We start from the raw sequence: 20,643 nt of genomic DNA on the forward strand, positions 1-20,643 counted from the left end.
GCTAACAAGTCAAAAATAAATTTTACCCCCTGGTTGTACTATTTCACCAAAAAGCTAATTATAAAAATAGATGGCTGTGCAGGTCTATTCTGCAAACAGTTTTGAAGTGGTCTCTGAATAATGGTGTCACTGAGAAACAGACTTTTTACTGCATGCCACAGCCTTCTCCAGCCACCTTCTTGATGTCAGTTTTTTCAAGAGCATAGATTGTGTCCAAATGGTCATCAAACTAATATCAACCATTTCATGTAAACCTGAACAGATTGTTGCATGTGCCTAAATGCTGATGCTTTCCAAGAATAGGAAATTGTGTGATCGATTACAAAAGGGTGAAGCAAATCACACATTTTTAGTAAGGGAATGTGGGGATTATAAAAACAGTCTTTTGGCGTGACTCTCTTACAAGTGCATCCACTGTTTTATGCCGCATAATTAACTTGGGAGGGTTTCCTTTCAAACGCCCTTTCCAGGATGCTCTCCAGACATAGCTTTTTTAGTGATTTCCCTCACAAGAGGGTAGTCTCGTACTCAGAACACCCATAACAGAGGCAAAAAGTTGTTTGTGCTTGGTTGTCATAAACCCAACTCAAAGTATAATCAGGTAAGACAAATGACTGGGCCTCACCTTAAAGGGTCTCCTTCATCTTGCAAACAAAATCTGCAGTCCCAACCCTCACCTCTACTATTTACCGAATAGCAGTGTTTCAGAAAGCCTAATCAGCAACTCTTTGCTAACAAAGTCTTCATTCAATTTCTAAAGGAAGTCCAGTCACCATCCTCTTCATCTCAGTGTTTGGATCACCACCCTCCAGCCACGGAATGAAGACAATACACTCCAAGTATCTGGGGAAGCTGTCGTCACCCTCCATCTTGTGCCATGCTAAACCGGGCCATCAAAGATGGATTTGCTTTGTAATTGATACTTTGAACCAAATGTGTGGAATAACATCAAAAACATTCATTCCAGTACTTGCAGGATCTCCTTTTCAATGAATGCATTTTCCCCATACTTTACCACATTTCTATGATGCTTCCTTGGAGTATAACCTTAAACTCTTGATATTTTCCTCAAATGCATCCATATATTTCTTTACGCTGGTCCTTGCTGGTGTGCTGGACTAGTGGTTGCATAGCAGTGGAAAGACTGCTCACTTAATTCTAGAAAAAGTACCCAATATAGCAATATCTTCACATGCAAATAATGCTGTTTCTTTCTACAGCCTTGCATCCTGAATTTACATGATATATCAAAAGGCATCCTCTAGATTCCTACAATTATAAAACAAATCCTTTACTTAAAAACATTCAACTGTCACATCTTTTTTCTTTCAAATTGACTTATCCTCCCTTCAGTCCTCTGCATTTCTTCTCTCTGCATACAACCTGCTCTAAGTCACATGCATGTTTGCCTTACTCTCCTTTAAAATATTTCTGCACACTGCCCACAATTAATTTCAAAGATCACATGCGCTCCTTTGAAAGTCATACCCCTGCAACCTAAATATACCTAATCTCCTCTAGGGCACCTATTAATGCCACCAATCTATCTGCATCACATTACCTCAACCTCCACACTAATGCTCACATCTAATTCTTCTTAACTTAATCTACCACAAATAAACTGGACTAAATGTATGGAATGGTTTGCCTGGGCACCAAGACTAATCCTGATAAGAAACAATTCCCCTAACACTGCATTAACCACAAATCTTGAATTCCAAGCAGTGTGCACTTCAACGCCTTATGAGGAGTAGTAAGTGATTTAAATCTAATAAAATTAAAAATTATATAATAAAAATATCAGATTCATGGCATCTGACATGTTTCCCAAAAGACTAATGAGGCAAATAATCTTCACCAGTGGCTTGTCACTATAACAGACTCATGGCTAGTGAAATCTGCACAAGGGAACCCTCAGGCAAACAGTCAGTAAGGTATAAACATACACAGAATTACAGATTGCAAAACAATATTCATCCGCTCTTAAGAGGTTTAACAAAGGTTATCAAAATACCCTCATGGTTTGTGAGAGGAAAAAACAAGACCCAACATGCTGTCCACTGCAGTAATCTGTGAGTATTTATGTAAGGCAATACCTTTTTCAGCTGAAGCACACAACGTCTTCCCAATCAAAATCTGTACTCCAAGGAATCAACATTTGGGCATAACCAAAGCCCTCTTTCAGTGCTCATAAGATTAAAAATATGTACAAAACCACAGTTGGTAAAACAATATACAATCTATTTTAAAACACAAACCAAGGACTCACCAAGTGAAAATCTTCTACCTCGAGGATTTGTCTCAGAGAGCAACCCCATCAAAAACCCTTGCCTACTATTGAATTATGTGAGATTTCCTATAACAAAATGTTTACACGTTTTTATATACTGTAATGACAATCCACTTGTAAACATTAAAAAGCGTGATACACACAAGCTATTATTTTCAGTAGAATCACATAATTTCCGCTCAATCCACATCTATACTCAACGTAGTCAACATGTTGGTGGATCTCAGGCCTCTCTCTTCTTGCTACTTCTTAAAACTTTATTTCTGTTGATCACATAAGGTGTGTCTACAGCTGCTCCATGAAGCCAGACCTGAAAAGAAGCCCATCAAACAGGAAAACATGGCAGGAGCACCAGTAATGGTGTGCATTGTGTGTTACATACCAACACTGGCGAATTGCAGGGCTTTTCGTTGTTGTGTTCGCTGAACCACAACAAACATTTAACTGCCAACTTGAAAGTTACTCATATAGCACTTGCTTCTCAGGTTAAATCTGCAAAATACTTTTCATTTTGCCTCAGTGCTTGTCGATGGATCCCATGAGCAAAGAGTGTGAGGTGGAGGTAATTCTGCTTTCCCAGCTGCACAAGGGGACTTTCCAATATCTCATAGCCTGGAATGATTACAACTCATCCGAGCGTTCAGTCAGTTTCTGTACATACCCTCCTTTGGTAAAGACCTTGCATTTCCCTCATCCTGACAAGCCTCTTGGGAATTCAAAGGAGGTCTGTGTATCACGGCACTGTCAGGATCGGAGGGCTCAGGCAAATACACAACAAGCTCTGACAGGGTCCTGTGTGTCATTGGTTTTATATTGTTCCATGGAGATTATGAATAACTCATCCATGATAGTGAGGCAAACAAAAGGGGAGAAAGAGATTTTTGTGTTTTTATTAAATATCTCTTTATTTAGATTTTACAACGTTTTACAGGTATAAGAATGTATTCTATGAACTGCATGATGAGTATCAAAATTATCACTGAAACCTAAACGTTCTCATGTGACTAATACTCAATGTTTGATCACCAGTCCTTACTTCCAGTTTGTTTTTAAGAACACAATATTACAATTAAACATTTTGACAAACTGCGCCCCTGAGCAGACATCATCATCTTTTGTCAATGATCAATGTAGACACACATTTATATGGTCCGCAGCAAACAAGTTGACTATGGGGCTGAAATACTTGCTCGTAACATGACAGCATAGTACATTTCTACAAGGTTCTGGTAATAGCTGCCTCACAATACCGTAGGCTTAGGTGTGTAATTGGTATCGCACGCTTGTTTAACACTTACCTTCTACCATTAAGAAGCAACATATTTAAGCACTCCTGGGCAGGAGCAGACTTGGTCAAAGACGCACTCACTGCTTCCGGCTCCCTATAAGGAGCAGAACCTGTGGATAGGATGCCTGACTCTCATTCACCGGCTGCGTGTTTTGGTTCTTGTCGTTGATGCCTCCACAGCGACAGTTGGCCATTTTGGGTGTGCAAACTATTATGAAGAGGTGCTACAGTGGTTGGTCCTCTGAGTCCTTCAGGTACCTTATTAACCTATTGTACCTATTTTTGCGTAAGAGACGCCCAATAGGGCCCATTCTTTAAACTTCATTATGAAAAACTTCCAGAGACATGTATTTATACTCTTCTAGCGCCGCATTTGCGCCGCTTTTTAACGCAAAAGCGGCGCAAACTTACAAAATACAATTGGGGCATATTTATACTCCGTTTGCGCCGAATTAGCGTCGTTTTTTTTTACGCAAATTCGGCGCAATACTAACGCCATATTTATACTTTGGCGCTAGACGCGTCTAGCGCCAAAGTATGAGTAAAGAGCGTCATTTTTTAGCGTGAACGCCTTCCTTGCGTTAATGAGATGCAAGGTAGGCGTTCCCGTCCCAAAAAATGACTGCGACGCAAATATCGTCGTATTTATACTCCCGGGCAAAAATCACACCCGGGAGTTGGCGGGGCAGAAAACCCTGCATTTGCGCCACTTTTTAACGCCTGGGTCAGGGCAGGCGTTAAGGGACCTGTGGGCTCAAAATGAGCCCACAGCTGCCCTCCCATGCCCCCAGGGACCCCCCCTGCCACCCTTGCCCACCCCAGGAGGACACCCAAGGATGGAGGGACCCACCCCAGGGACATTCAGGTAAGTTCAGGTAAGTATAATTATTATTTTTTTTTATATTTTTTTGTGGCATAGGGGGGCCTGATTTGAGTATAAATAAGGGCCGTAGTATCTGATAACAAGCAGTCTCTTTCGTTCATCCTCCATTTTCTAGCCCCAATGTTCCCTGAAGTGGTCTCTCAGACTTGGAAGTACAGACTTTAGGGAAGACGGCGGATTTTTCTGAAATTCAGCCATTACATTACTCGCAGTTTCAACAGACCTGACATGAACACAGACAGAAATCTTTCAGCGGCTGTGGAATGTATTTCATCAGTTGGTCTTACATGTAGCACAGAGGCCTCTCAAAGCTGTGGACTGGTGTTTATTGGACGCATACTAAAAACCTGAACCCCAGTTGTAAACTAGGCCTGGGTGAAATTTAAATTCGGCAGGTGTAATTAATGTAATTGTTGGAAATTTTGTTATGCATGTTATGCAAAGTTCCTGAAATTATGCTGTTTCACCACTTGACATAATTATGCGCCGTTTGCTGTAAAAGAAATTAGATCAAAAAATGCCATTTGTGGCAAAAATGTACCAAGAATGCCGGAAGCAACAGACTACCAGTGGCTGTTGTTCGTGGTGCTTTTGTTTATGCACCCTCGGACTTAAAACTGACATGAGAACAGATTTCACTCTAAAATGATCAAAACGATTGATTTGCATTTTGCATAATTCTGCTGAATTTCATGTAATTTTACCAAAATTTCACTTCACAATGGGAAAGCAGATTTTGTTTTGATTTGACAGTGTTCACAGAATTTGACAGATCATCACGAGCCCGTCAAATTTTTCTTTCCCAACACTCTTGCCTTCTCTGGTTTGTCAAGTTCAATCAAAGTGACGCCTGTCACTCTATGGTCTCAGAGTGCAAATAAAACCATCTGCTCCTCACAAACTGAAGTGAGATATTTCCTATTAGGAGTTTTCACTACTCGCAGGTTTATAGGCAAAGCGTAACCCTGCCCTTTGTGTCTTTATAGTATTTATTTTATTTAAATTCATTCGGTCTAGAGTTCTAGACCATTTAAAATTACAAGATAACATTCTTACATAATAAATAAAATATGTTAAAGTTCATGATAACAATACAAAGTGCTGATAAAACCAATAACAATCGAAGAAATATAACTGTGAAATCCTCAAAACTAAGCTTTTGATCATAGATAAAATGCAATGGATAAGACATAGATAAGATAGTAATAATAAAAAAAAGAAAAAGCTATGATAAAAACTTATGTCTATCATACCAGTGTGTGCAGCTATTTCTTTTCATAAAACCTGGCCTTCGCCAGTCCAAAAAACAGATTAAATTCACTTCCAGATATAGAATATTTTGTCAAAAAGCATGACAAATTTCGAGTGCAGAAATGTCTCTGCATCAATAACAATGATATCTTATTGAATCTCCCTCTGTGGGCTATTGCCAAACTAAATCAGATGCCCTTTGCTACAATAAACCTACGGCGGATGGACCAAGCCTCCAATAGATATTTGGTAACTGTAATAGCTACTAGAGAAGATGTATCATATGTGCAGATTCTGGTGGCATTAGCTCTGTCCTGCAGTAATACATTTTTGCAGAGGGGAATGATCCACCTCCCTCTGGGACTCTTATACAAAGGGCAGAAGAATAGTATATGCTCTGTTGTTTCTTTACAATGTTGGCAAAAAATACATCTATTGGTTGAAGAGATGTTAGATGGCCAGTGAGCCGTGTAACTATTGGTGGGCAATGTACCATATCTTAGCTTGAGATATAAAACACGGGCATACGGAGGCATAGAAAGATTCAAAAAGTTCTCGGGCCAGGGCTCATGCTTAAGTTGAAGAAATTTCATTGTTAGCCTGCCTTTGGTGCAAGGAATCTTCATTAATTTTCTCCCAATATCTTCTTGTAACTAAATGCCTTGCATTGTTGGGGATTAGTCCTGGATATTTCCAGTAATGGGGGAGTCCTATTATATCCCAGGCGGATTTCATCTCCTTCAACCAAAGGATTTTTTCAAGGGCTTGGGGGGCGGCTATGAGCTCCCTTATCGCCAACCTGTATGGTTCAAGTTCAACAGTTTTCCATAGACGAATCCAATAGGAAAGAGGTCTTAGGGCCGCTGTGGTTTTGATACTATTTAAACCTAAACCTAAATCGAGCCTAAGAGGGGTCATTGGTGTGCCCATACCTAACCGAGACACCTGTCTAAGGAAATGGTTTTCTTTAGTTTGCAGAATGGCAAAAAAATTTGTGCGACCCCCAAAGATCCGCTCCATATAGGGCCGCCGCACGGACTTGGACATTGTAAATCTCTGCAAGTATATTCAAGGGGGTGCTCGGAACCTTTCTAGACCTACGGACAAGGGCCCCACCTCTTTGGCTTATAATAAGTGCCCCTTTGTCAATAGCTGCCTTCCATTTGCCTGTAGTCGATAGTCTGATACCCAAGTAATCGAACTCTTCCACTTTTTCCAGCGGAATTGAGTTCATTTCTATTCTAACGCGCAGTCGTTTCCTTGAAGTACTGTATATCATGAGTTTTGTTTTCTTGACATTTACGTCCAGACCATAGTCACTACAATAGACACAGAATTGGTTAATCAAGTTTTGGATTCCCATTGGCGATTTCGATAGCAGAATTGTGTCATCTGCATATAGCAGACACAGGATTTTTTTCCCTACCAATTTAGGTGAATCATTTGTGCAATTCTCTAAGTAGTGGATACAGTTATTAATATAGAGCGGGAAAAGAGTGGGCGCCAAGACACATCCCTGTCTAACTCCTTTTTTAATAGCTACGGGGTCAGTCAACTCACCCCCCTTACCACATCTAATTTGAGCATAGGTATTATCATGCAGTTGGGCAATGAGTTTCAAAAGACCTGATGGAACCCCCATATTTGATAGTGTTGACCAGAGCATGTTCCTGGGGATCAAATCAAATGCGGCTCTAAGATCTATAAAGACCACATACAGATTACCCCCCCCATGTCAACATTCTTCCATTTAATTGACAGGAATCTCAGGGCTTGGTCTATGGTACTCACTGCAGGTCTAAATCACGCTTGTAGGTCAGAGAGGGCTTCAGACTCCAAAATCCATTCATCGAGATGGAGCAAAAGATGTTTTGCATAAATTTTTTGGGAATTATCAAGAAGACTAATCGGTCGATAATTGGCAGGGGTGTTGGGGTTACCTTTTTTAAAAATGGGTACTATTTCAGCCCCTTTCCAAGTAGGTGGAGCGGGAGCCCCCGCTGCAATTGCATTACAGATGAGGTTAAGATATGGTGCCCATATATCAGGTCTTGACTTATATAAATCGCCTGGAATCTTATCTGGGCCCGGAGCCTTTCCCCATTTCAGTGAATCTATTGCTGCTCTTGTTTCGGTTAGAGTGAATATAATCGGGGTGGTCTCTTGGGTTGTTGAGGTATCAGGGGCCCAAAAAGATGCTTCAGATGGTCCTTCATATAGTTGCCCAAAATGCTCCACCCATGCTGCAGAGAGAATTGGGGAGCCGGGTACGGCGGAGGAATCTCTGCAATCATCAGCTATTAGCTTCCAAAACCTGCATGTGTTGTTGGATTTAGCAGTCTCCAGGATAGTGACCCATCTGGCCTCTTTCCAGCTTCTGCGCGCCTTGGAACATTCCTTCTTATAATCCTTCCTGGCTATTCTTAAAGACTCAGCAAGACTTATCGCTTTCAAAAGAGTTAGTTGTGCTTCCCTGCATAAATTGTTGAACCAGGGAGCACAGTGCTTTTTATTTGGGATGTTGGAAATCTCTTTTGTAAAGAGATACTTTAGAGATTAAAACAATTCAGTGTGGGCTGCTAAAAGTCTGTCACCCTGACCCTCCTCATTCAGCCAAATCATACACTCCATTTGATTGGCTAGCAGATTGTATATAGATGCAAGGTGTTTAGGGGATGAAATAACAGATTCCCATTTTAGGTTGCGTCTATTGTTTGTTAAGGCCAGCTGTAGGGCATAAGCCTTAGGGGGGGGAGCTTTGAGCGAAGGAAAGAATCCTCTGGTCAGTAAAATCAACGGGTCGTGATCACTCTCAACATGCTCTTGGACCCTCATGTCAAACATGTGGCACCATAGTCGGATGTCAAGAAGTATGTAATCAATCTGACTCTTATGCCCTCCGCGCCTAAAGGTGGGTTGCAAATTGGTATCCGAGCGCGAGCGGCCATTACAGGCTCGGAGACCATGCGCTAGTGTGATATCAGCCAGTAAGCACGCAGATTTATTCAGTCTTGGTCTTTTGTTGGAGACTAGCTTAGGGATACCCCAATAGGCGTCCTCTTCTTTGCATATCCCTTGGACCAGGGGATTGGGCTCGAATGTGACATTAAAGTCCCCTCGAATCAAGACAAAGTAGGAAGAATTGTTTTTAAGAAAACTATCCAGAATAAGCAGGGCTTCAGAGTCGGGATGGGAGCCCGCGTTCCTATTATAGATATTAATTAATAGTAGGGATCTCTCTTCGGAAGTCGTTATTAATAAGGCCTGCAAATCAGGGCAACCCATATCTATTCCTTCTGTCTTGCACCTAAGAGAACTGCTTAACCAAACAAGCAGCCCCCCCGATGGTCTCCCAAAAGATGACTTGCGTGCTGCAACCCAGTAGCTTTTGAAGCCTGATCTGTATTTAGGTTCCAATGCCCACGTTTCTTGAAAAAGACAAATCTGATGTTCGTCAATAAAATTGCCCCATCCAGGGCTTTGTAATTTACTTTCCAGCCCTGCTATGTTCCAGCTGAGTACCTTATCAAAATCCTCTGTTTTTATAGACCCTACTTCATTCTGGGGGTAGTTCCTACTGGGGGGGGGGTACAGCTAAGAACCATACTATTTCCCTCAGGCTTACTGTGACCTGTAGCTTTCTCACTCTGTGCTTTGTTCACCTCGCTGGATGCTACGCCGGCTATGTTCATATCTGGTAAATTAGCCGTACGGGTGAACCCTAGATTACAAGGAGCGATTGTCAGACTAGGAACCCCTTCCTCATTAACTTGATACATGGTGCTTAAAGATGATCCCTGATTGTCAAAGTCTGCCAACGTCGATGGAATAACAGAATTAGGGACGCTGAGGACAAGATGGTGGGTGTCCTCAACTTCACAAATACTCAGAGCCACTTCCAAGGGGTCATCTCTTAGTCAATCTATCTCAGAAAGAGATGACGAAAGGCATCTAAGGCCAAATTCGGGGACAGGCTGTGTTTGGGTAACGGGGGAAACTCCATGCGACGACGACAGTTGTCTACTCGCAGATAGCATAGAGGGAGGATAAAACACTTGTAACCTGCAAAGGGAAGCTTTACCTATTGGAGGGTAAGGTCTATTGGCATTTGAAGAGAGCCGCTGTACAAGGTCAGGAGAATTAAAGTTAATAACAATACAATCCCCTGGACCGTTCTTCGCTAAGGAGCCCACCCACCCTACCCTTCTCACCATCAATATCGAGGGTATCATGGAGAATGCAAACTCCGCATTAGCGTGCAGCCAGTGAATGACCTTGTTTTTAAGTTCGATAAAAGATTCAGTGGAATTAGGATTGAGTTCAGGTACATTAGATATAATAAGAACATATGGGCATGATTCTGGTGGTAGATGCAACACTCTTGGATCAGACAAACCACTGATCTGGCCCCTCTTCTGAAGTCCTAATTGAGGGTGCTCACAGTTAGGGTTGCCTTCTACCATGTTGGTTACTGAGCTGTTCCATAGAGCGGTTCCTTTTGGGAAGGGAACTGAGACCGTAGGGGGCTTATTCTTTGAAATGCTAGCTACTTTGACAGAACTGGGCCAATCTTGGTTTATAGAGGGAAAAGGGGACTTGGCTATTTGGCCAATTGGTCTATTGGCAGTGATGAGGTCATGATTAAGGGGAAAATGGGATTGAGTTTCTACAGTTGGGGCAGTTGTTGGTAGTTGGCTATTGATAAGACTTTCCAGTTTGTCCTCTATTGTTTGGAGACGAGTTAAAATAGGAAGAAATAGTTTTGACAGCTCGTCTCTTATGAGACCCCTGGTATGCTCATTTGCCTGTCGTTCGTTGGTGTTGTGTAAGGGGATTAAAATCACATCCTTGTTAGAGGGCTGAGCCAAATTAGAGGGACTCAAAGTCTTTATAGTACTTCCTCCCAGGGTTCTCATGTGGGCACAGACAAAAGACTGTGGGATTATTAAGCAATGCACTTTGATTGAATCAGAAACCGCTCAAAAAGAAACATTAGACCAGAAACACGGAGAAACCCAAGGAGTGTTGACCTACAGAGAAACAGGGATCGCAGTTGTACAGTTTATATTGAATGCGTGGGTATAATTTACTCTTAAAGAAAAATAATGTTTAATGTGTAAACAATTAGAATGCAACTAAGGCGAATCCTGTAGTATTGGCAAACATTTAGGGGCATATTTAAGAACCCCTGGCGCCATTCCAATGCAGCATTAGCATCATTGCAGATGTGCAGAGAATCTAGATCGAGCCATACTGTTACCAAACTATGCCAATCAACTACGGCATCTACCCTGAAAACAGTGCTGAGGAAGGGTGGCTCCTTTGTACAATGGGGAAACATGAAAGTGATTTAACTCTAGGTGATAAAAGGGTTTTAGAATAGTTTTAAGGTGACCAATGTAATTCCACAGCGTAGTTGTATATTACGTTGTGCCAATTTTTTCAAACACAAAGACCTCATTGTAGGAGGCTGGACTGGCTTGTAGTGGGTACCAAGGGGTACTTACACCTTGCACCAGGCCCAGGTATCCCTTATTAGTGTAGAGGGGTGTCTAGCAGCTTAGGCTGATAGAAAAGGTAGCTTAGCAGAGCAGCTTTGGCTGAACTAGGAGACGAGTGAAGCTCCTACAGTACCACTAGTGTCATATGCACAATATCATAAGAAAACACAATACACAGATATACTAAAAATAAAGGTACTTTATTTTTAGGACAATATGCCAAAATATCTCAGTGAGTACCCTCAGTATGAGGATAGCAAATATACACAAGATATATGTACACAATACCAAAATATGCAGTAATAGCAATAGAAAACAGTGCAAACAATGTATAGTCACAATAGAATGCAATGGGAGCACATAGGGATAGGGGCAACACAAACCATATACTCTAGAAGTGGAATGCGAACCACGAATGGACCCCAAACCTATGTGAGCTCGTAGAGGGTCGCTGGGACTGTAAGAAAACAGTGAGGGTTAGAAAAATAGCCCACCCCAAGACCCTGAAAAGTGGGTGCAAAGTGCACCGAAGTTCCCCAAAGAGCACAGAAGTCATGATAGGGGAATTCTGCCAGAAACAACAACACCAGCAATGCAACAATGATGGATTTCCTGACGAGAGTACCTGTGGAACAAGGTGACCAAGTCCAAGAGTCACGATCAAGTCGGGAGTGGGCAGATGCCCAGGAAATGCCAGCTGTGGGTGCAAAGAAGCTGCCACTGGATGGTAGAAGCTGTGGATTCTGCAAGAACGACAAGGGCTAGAAACTTCCCCTTTGGAGGATGGATGCCCCACGTCGTGAAGAGTCGTGCAGAAGTATTTCAGTGCAGAAAGACCGCAAACAAGCCTTGCTAGCTGCAAGGGTTGCGGTTAGGGTTTTTGGATGCTGCTGTGGCCCAGGAGGGACCAGGATGTCGCCAATTGCGTGAGGGGACAGAGGGGGCACCCAGCAAGACAAAGAGCCCTCTCAGAAGCAAGCAGCACCCGCAGACGTTCTGGAACAGGGACTACAAAGTGGAGTGAACCGGAGCTCACCCGAAGTCACAAAGGAAGGTCCCACAACGCCGGAGGACAACTCAGGAGGTCGTGCACTGCAGGTTAGAGTGCCGGGGACCCAGGCTTGGCTGTGCACAAAGGAAATCCTGGAATAGTGCACAGGAGCCGGAGTAGCTGCAAAACACGCGGTTCCCAGCAATGCAGTCTAGCGTGGGGGGGCAAGGACTTACCTCCACCAAACTTGGACTGAAGAGTCACTGGACTGTGGGAGTCACTTGGACAGAGTTGCTGAGTTCAAGGGAACTCGCTCGTCATGCTGAGAGGAGACCCAGAGGACCGGTGAAGCAGTTCTTTGGTGCCTGCGGTTGCAGGGGGAAGATGCCGTCGACCCACGGGAGATTTCTCCGGAGCTTCTAGTGCAGAGAGGAGGCAGACTACCCCCACAACATGCACCACCAGGAAAACAGTCGAGAAGGCGGCAGGATCAGCGTTACAAGGTCGCAGTAGTCGTCTTTGCTACTTTGTTGCAGTTTTGCAGGCTTCCAGCGCGGTCAGCAGTCGATTCCTTGGCAGAAGGTGAAGAGAGAGATGCAGAGGAACTCTGGTGAGCTCTTGCATTCGTTATCTAAAGAATTCCCCAAAGCAGAGACCCTAAATAGCCAGAAAAGGAGGTTTGGCTACCTAGGTGAGAGGATAGGCTAGCAACACAGGTAAGAGCCTATCAGAAGGAGTCTCTGACGTCACCTGCTGGCCCTGGCCACTCAGAGCAGTCCAGTGTGCCAGCAGCACCTCTGTTTCCAAGATGGCAGAGGTCTGGAGCACACTGGAGGAGCTCTGGGCACCTCCCAGGGGAGGTGCAGGTCAGGGGAGTGGTCACTCCCCTTCCCTTTGTCCAGTTTTGCGCCATAGCAGGGCTGGGGGATCCCTGAACCGGTGTAGACTGGCTTATGCAGAAATGGGCACCATCTGTGCCCATGAAAGCATTTCCAGAGGCTGGGGGAGGTTACTCCTCCCCTGCCTTAACACCTTTTTCCAAGGGAAGAGGGTGTAACACCCTCTCTCTGAGGAAGTCCTTTGTTCTGCCTTCCTGGGCCAAGCCTGGCTGGACCCTAGGAGGGCAGAAACCTGTCTGAGGGGTTGGCAGCAGCAGCAGCAGCAGCTGCAGTGAAACCCCTGAAAAGGCAGTTTGGCAGTACCCGGGTCTGTGCTAGAGACCTGGGGAATCATGGGATTGTCTCCCCAATACCAGGATGGCATTGGGGGGGCAATTCCATGATCTTAGACATGTTACATTGCCATGTTCGGAGTTACCATTGTGAAGCTACACATAGGTAGTGACCTATGTGTAGTGCACGCGTGTAATGGTTTCCCCGCACTCACAAAGTCCGGGGAATTTGCCCTGAACAATGTGGGGGCACCTTGGCTAGTGCCAGGGTGCCCACACACTAAGTAACTTAGCACCCAACCTTTACCAGGTAAAGGTTAGACATATGGGTGACTTATAAGTTACTTAAGTGCAGTGGTAAATGGCTGTGAAATAACGTGGACGTTATTTCACTCAGGCTGCAGTGGCAGGCCTGTGTAAGAATTGTCAGAGCTCCCTATGGGTGGCAAAAGAAATGCTGCAGCCCATAGGGATCTCCTGGAACCCCAATACCCTGGGTACCTCAGTACCATATACTAGGGAATTATAAGGGAGTTCCAGTATGCCAATGTAACTTGGTGAAATTGGTCACTACAAACAGTCACGAGCGTTTCGGGAACGTAGCCTAAGGGTAGGTGCTACATCGGACACCGACTCACATGCAACTCTGTTGTGAATCGGGCAACAGACCTACGTGATCCCATGAAGCCCGTTCTCTAGTGGAGATGGGTGACTGATAGGAGAAAGCCAGTCCTGTTTCTTTCTTTTTAGTAAGTGACTGATGACGTCTTGACTGTGAGCGTTTGATTGCAGGAGTCTATATTTAATATTTTTGCTCCTTGGTTTCAAATTAAGAAGTCCAATGATTCAGTAGGTCCTGAAGAAGCGTCATAGGATCCTTTTGGACCATCAGAGACGCGAAACATGTCGACCGCATACTGAGGAACATCGGATAATTACCGACTTCCTCTATCCGATTGTCTTGTGTGAGTGTTTGAGCATTATCTCGATCTTCACTCCCTTGTCATTTTTTTTATCTTGGCCATCTCCCAATATCAAAGAATAAAATATTTAGTGAGGGTCCTGAGCCAATTTTACCCTTTACTCTTGTGTCTTCTTCTCTCCACGGACCCACATCTGGCTCCGCGGCATCATTGACAAACAAAAGATCTCCGGCAAAGAGCCCCCCTTCGGGGGGTGCCGGTCAGACATTGCAGTGCCGGTCTGACGAGGAGCTGTCCGATGATGAAGCATGACACCTAGTATGGTGTGTGAGGACTCATGCTCCTAATGATTAGGACTCCTTTATTCCCCCTCCCTGTTTTCTTGAAATTGGTCACTAGCCTGTTAGTGACAATTTGGAAAGAAATGAGAGAGCATAACCACTGAGGTTCTGATTAGCAGAGCCTCAGTGAGACAGTTAGTCATAACACAGGTAACACATACAGGGCACACTTATGAGCACTGGGGCCCTGGCTGGCAGGGTCCCAGTGACACATACAACTAAAACAACATATATACAGTGAAATATGGGGGTAACATACCAGGCAAGATGGTACTTTCCTACACTCATGTCCTAAATCACTTCCAAGTTTTTTTTCTCTCTGTCTGTTGCAGGAAGGCTCCACAGGGGATGAGAATGTGTTACTGTTTTACTCGCAAACGCTCTCAAACTTTACCACAGTTCCACCACTTTCTCTTTTTCAAGATACTGCAGGCTCCTTCTGACACAGATGGAAATGTTAAAAGGTAAAATGACCAGGGTTAAACCAATACCGAACCTGAACCTTGTTGTATTTCTTCAGGACGGTGTTGTCTTCCCATTCTGAGTTCTCAAATTCAGAGTGCTAGTGTTAAGGCAGAATTTTTACTAATGAATATTCATGTATTCTAAGTGCTGAATCTGCATAGAAAATGAGTTAATTCAGAGAAATAATACACGCATTTGAAAGTTTGAGTGAACACCAATAATCACGAAGTGTACTTATTAACAGCTTATTAATATAAAATGTCAAGCTTATGCTTGGATTATTGTAGTAGTATGTCATATTAATGGCCATGTATTATGTACTTGCTTTATTAATCATAGGCCTTAATTTGGCAAGGTCTTGGACCTAGTCGCACGGCCTCATGTCAAGCTACATTGCTTAGGCAAATTATAAAATGGCTGCTTAGAGAATTTAATTGTGATTTTCCATTGCATGGACTGAATGTTAGTAACTAGAATTATTTCCCATGAGAACTGCGCGCTAGAATATGTTGTACTAGTTAAGGATACATTGTATAAAATAGTGTGTGTAAAGGCAACCTTCCCAGGAACAGACAATGGATGCACTGTCTGGAGTACAAGCTGATACAAATTTGTTACCTGATAAGCCCAAAGATAGGAACAGGAGAAGAGGAGCCAATCATCGACATGTGAAAAGTGGTCTAGTAAATTCTTAGATGTGGGTTCTACTTTCATTGGACTAAATGTAAACATATTATTCTTTGACCAATAGCAACGTGGGAAGTAGTTTTAGGGAATCTAACTTAGCCAGACTGCACCGAGAGGAGATGCGCCATTAGCCCCATTCTTCCTAACCGTCCAGAGAGACCATTCTCCCCATTATTCTCGAGTGTTTAGATATTATTCTTTCTGAACTGCATGAAGAGACTTTCCTTCCCTAAATTTTAATACTGAATTCCGATGCTTGCTGACCGAACAGATGTCCAGTTGATGAAGACTGTCATAGCTTGCTGAACTATACTGAGGCAAGGTATAAGACGATGTTAATGATTGTTATGTCTATTTACTTTTGTCCCTAGGTACCAACCGCTAATTTTGATAGAGCCATAGCTAGATGTTTTCCCAAATTTGTGTTGACTAAATTGTTTAGCATGACGTCCAAAAATGCTGTTCTAATCTGAAGGTTCGTTAGGCTATTCACTGATGATGCTCACTATGAATATGAACAGTTGATGTCTTTTCTTTGCTGAATCTAAATGTATGCCATTTCTCTTGCACAGTTATTCTTGCTATTGATTTGTACTGTAACTTTAGAATGTGCATTGGTCCAAGCTCTGATTAAATTACTATTTGTTAGTAGATTTGGGCAGCCAGTTATGGTTATTCATGACGAAAGGTCATGGTGAGTGGAAATTACTGGGTCCTAAGATTATTAAGGTTATTGATTGCCAATATTATTGATTTCTATTGGTACTGTGCCTTATGGTGGGAACTACTCTAAGCGCAGTCAAAAGGTCCATCGAACCTCTAACGCATCCCCTTATAACTTAATGCAAATTAACCAATATAAGGTCAGATGCGCTAACTCTAGCTAACGAGGGATTCCCTTTACAGCACTTTTTTCCTCGCTCAAAGCTGAAAACATGCTACCTGGCCATTTATTGCAAGTGAAAAAATGTCCTAGTAGAACTTATGGGTAACTGAGTCAGGAAAACAAATTTGAGTGTCAAATGTCCACACAACTCAGAATCAGAAATCAGGATCAAACTGTGTTTACGTCCGACCTCCAGTTCATCAAGAGGATCGAAATGAGCCCCTAAGTCCAATCATATTGTACCATTAAGCAATGGAAAGAAAGTGTCTTCTGAACATCTCCCTAGACAGTCATTGATGACATTCTTGACCTCAGTTACTTTCTCTTTAGTGCCAGTAACAATAAACAATATTAGCACCTGGAGCAGATTGTTCCAAGCTGACCAGCCAGTCATAATGCTCACTTTAAGGGCTAAAGTTACCACTGCAAGCCCGCAAAGGGAGCATAATGTGACTGCCAGCTTCCCGCTCCTCTGGTGTGCTTGTCCGAATGGACCTTCAACTCGCCCTTAGTCCAAGGTATCAGCACTGACATGAAGGCTACAGCAGCTGTTTTAATCGGAAGCTGCTCTCACTTCCTCTGTGTTGGACCCTCCCTTTCCTTGTCGCAGTAGACATATAAGCCTTAACAACAATAGAAACGTAGAACAAATAAAACACCAACAAACTGACTTGTTTATTTTTTTCCACTGCTCTTCTGCATTTGGGCTTGCGTTTCCACTTTGACAAAGAAGCAGAGGAGCAGGTATGAGGTGAAAACGAAAGCAGAATCTGATGAAAGAGTTAGGGATGTAGCCTTCAAAGAGGTTCCAGAGCTGGCGTCTTGGACAAGAGGTAAGTTACATTTAAAACTAAGAAAAGAGCAGGGTGTGCTAATAGCCTTAGTGTCTTTTCCTGCAGAGCAGAAACAGTTTAGAATTACTCTCCCCTCATTGTGAGCCTTCACTTGTAGCTTGGGCCCATATTTGCAGGGGAGGGTAATTAATAGCCATTATTACCTACAGGTGCAGGTAATAATGTTTAACAATATAACAATATTATAGCAATCTTTTAGTATTGAAGATTTCTGACTCTATTCATGTCGGTGTGTACTAAGCATATTTACACTATTTATAAATTTAGGGTCCCATCTATAACATTTCTTCTTTCTCTTTCACCACTCAAAAACACATTAGAACCTTTGATTACAAATATTGAGAACACACAGATGAACATATTTCTTATTAACGCCCAATCAGCAGTACATTCATCTTGCATATCTATTTTGTGAATGCAAATTATGTAACTATTTCCTTCAGTGGAATGCATGTAATTCCTAGTTGTGAGCAAAACGTAGCTGACAAATTACTAATTTAATTTCCCCACCATTGCCATAACTTTGATCTCAACCATGCTTATGCTCCTTTGAGACACTATTGCCATCGACTATCCACAACTCATGTCCAGGTTTAACTTTACAAGTGTGTCCACACAAGAATGCCATATATGTCTGTGTTCATTGCTCCTATGGCTTTGTTAAGCTATCCTTATATACCTAGTCGATTCACAAAGATATCTGTCTTGTAAACTGCAAATATTATACCTAACACCTTTTCATATAATCAAATCAAGAACCTATGTGCTAATAACTGTATAAGGAAAACACACCAAGAATTATGAAATCTTATAATATCAGTATAGTGCCAAACTGGGTGGAAAAAGTTTAAGTGAAATAAATGAGAATTTCTAATAATGTACTATAATATGTGGGAGACCATGGTCTCTCTATGATGTATTGTATTTTATTTTATTACAGACACATTCTGACAATGGAAGGTGCCTATAATAAAGAAAATGACACACCCAGTTGCATGTAGGAAGAAAGTACAAGCAACTTGTAATGATACAGTGCTCAACAGTCACAGAGTGCTTCCCAAAGAGGGAAAGAAATAGGTGTGCATATATCCAAACACCTATTTACCAATACCAATTTGTAAAATAAACACTCACTTCCAAGGGATAGTGCTTGGAGCCCTACATTCCACCTTCCCCAATTTCTAGATGGTGCAGGGAGCCTGCAGGAATGGCAGCACAAGTCTATTAAGTTATTTCATGGGCGAAGGGTAGAAGAGCAAACAATGGGCACCTCTATGTTTCACCTGTGACAACAAACATATTTTTGTTTCTTGGAAGTGCCAGAACTACCCATTCCTAGAGGCTTCTTAGAGGCTTCTTAGATATAGCTGCCAAGAGGTCCACATTATGTGTGACACTGTATGAAGGATAATACTAATCACCTGCGAGTTCCGTGACCAATAAAGTCGCTCATCCTCGTGCCTCTCTATGATCACAGAACTCCTTGGTGACTTGAAATACCCTTTATAGGTACAGAATGGGGTGATGTATTAAGTATATAGCATAGCATTATAGACCACTGCCAAGGTGTATACTGATTTCTTACAGGCTTGTTTTGGGTTGGACCAATAGGACAGAAGGGGCAATTATTGACCAGTAAAATCCGAGGCAGATAGACTATAATGGCATTAGAATCTTCCTCTCCCTGAGAGTAGAACGATCTAAATTAAAGAGGGAGAAAAAAAACAAAGATTGCAATTGTGGAGCAGAAGGTGTACATTGCTTTTATAGGCCCTCTACCACTTCATAGTCTGCAATTCTAACACTTGAATATATATCTTATATATCCTTCAAACAATATGCAAGTCTGCTCTTCTCTATACACAGGTGTAAATTGAACTGACTTGTTTTATTTTCAGTTTTATGACTTAAGATCTGTGTCAACAGATTGTGCGCACAAACATACATATCGACAGTCAAACAAAAATCACTGGAATGCAGCTAGAGTAAGTATCAGCGGCTTAGATTATTTCAAGCAACCCACCCATTTCGCCCGTCAAAATGATGATTATTCCTATAAGTTGGCCCACAACAAACAGAGCCATACCATATTTTTAGGAAAACCACTAAATAAATGGTTCCCTTATAGAGTTTTGATCTGTAAGTTTATCTTATGAGAGGTTCTTGGAAATCTAGACTTTGGAAGATCCATCATAAAGGTGATAGATAACTAGTCTACCTTGTTACAAGGGCTATAGGACAGAATGCTGTTGTAATAAGACAAATGGGATAGTTGTCATGCTTTAGACAGAGTAGCCCATCTGCAAACTCTAAATAGGGCCCTAAACATTGACTGCCCAATGTAATAATTAAGTCCTTAAATGTAAGGTACTTGTAGTTGACTGCTGAGATATCATTAACGTACTCAAAAGAATGAAACCTCTCCAAGTATTATCCACGTCGATCCACCTGATAACATAACATGGATCCAAGAATATTTTCCTTGTTTTTTTATCCCTCACCATGCACTGCTTCAAACTCTTACCTCTTGTCTCTTGAAATTAGTTACATATTCCTCAAACTGTTCGTCTTTGGTTTCATCTGCTTTTCCGAGCTTTTGAAGTACCTGTGGACACAAAAAGGATAATAGTGTTGAAAGAGATTTTTATAGGTGACACAGAATTTAATCTGTGCAACACATTTTAACACTAATTTCTAATAATGTTTTTACATAAAAAAGATATATTGTGCATTTTAATAGTGATTCATTACTTGGATATAACAAGACTTAATGCGTAATACATTCCCTTCGCATAGTTTGCACTACGTTTCTGAAAATAAAGGCACAATGCACTAACATTTTATGTATGTGCAAAGTTCAGATTCCACCTTATGAAACCATATTTTCTCTTGACAGAGCGTGATCCCATGGGTACAATAGTATGGAATAACAGAAGAACATTAGAATCCTTATGGGTATCACTCAAGTGGAGTTAATGAACCAGAAACTGACACTGAGAGTGGATCCACCAAGTGCCTAGTATATCAAAGCTATTGATCTCCCATTCCGATGACTCCAGGGAAGTCACTATTGATTAACAAGGGATTTCACTTTAATACAGGCATCACCAAT

At 42.2% G+C, this 20,643-nt stretch overlaps 1 protein-coding gene across 12 annotated transcripts in view; it reads right to left on the reverse strand.

The window, feature by feature from the left end:
- AMPH (amphiphysin) overlaps positions 1-20,643 on the reverse strand; it is a 927,201-nt gene that overhangs the window by 670,530 nt on the left and 236,028 nt on the right. For all 12 annotated transcript variants that reach the window (XM_069215773.1, XM_069215772.1, XM_069215765.1 and 9 more), the window contains exon 2: positions 20,056-20,136. In XM_069215773.1, the coding sequence (XP_069071874.1) occupies positions 20,056-20,136 (81 nt within the window). The remainder of the gene's footprint in view (positions 1-20,055; positions 20,137-20,643) is intronic.

The sequence above is a fragment of the Pleurodeles waltl genome, chromosome 2_1 (genome assembly GCF_031143425.1).
Source record: "Pleurodeles waltl isolate 20211129_DDA chromosome 2_1, aPleWal1.hap1.20221129, whole genome shotgun sequence".
In the NCBI taxonomy this organism is placed as follows: domain Eukaryota; kingdom Metazoa; phylum Chordata; class Amphibia; order Caudata; family Salamandridae; genus Pleurodeles; species Pleurodeles waltl.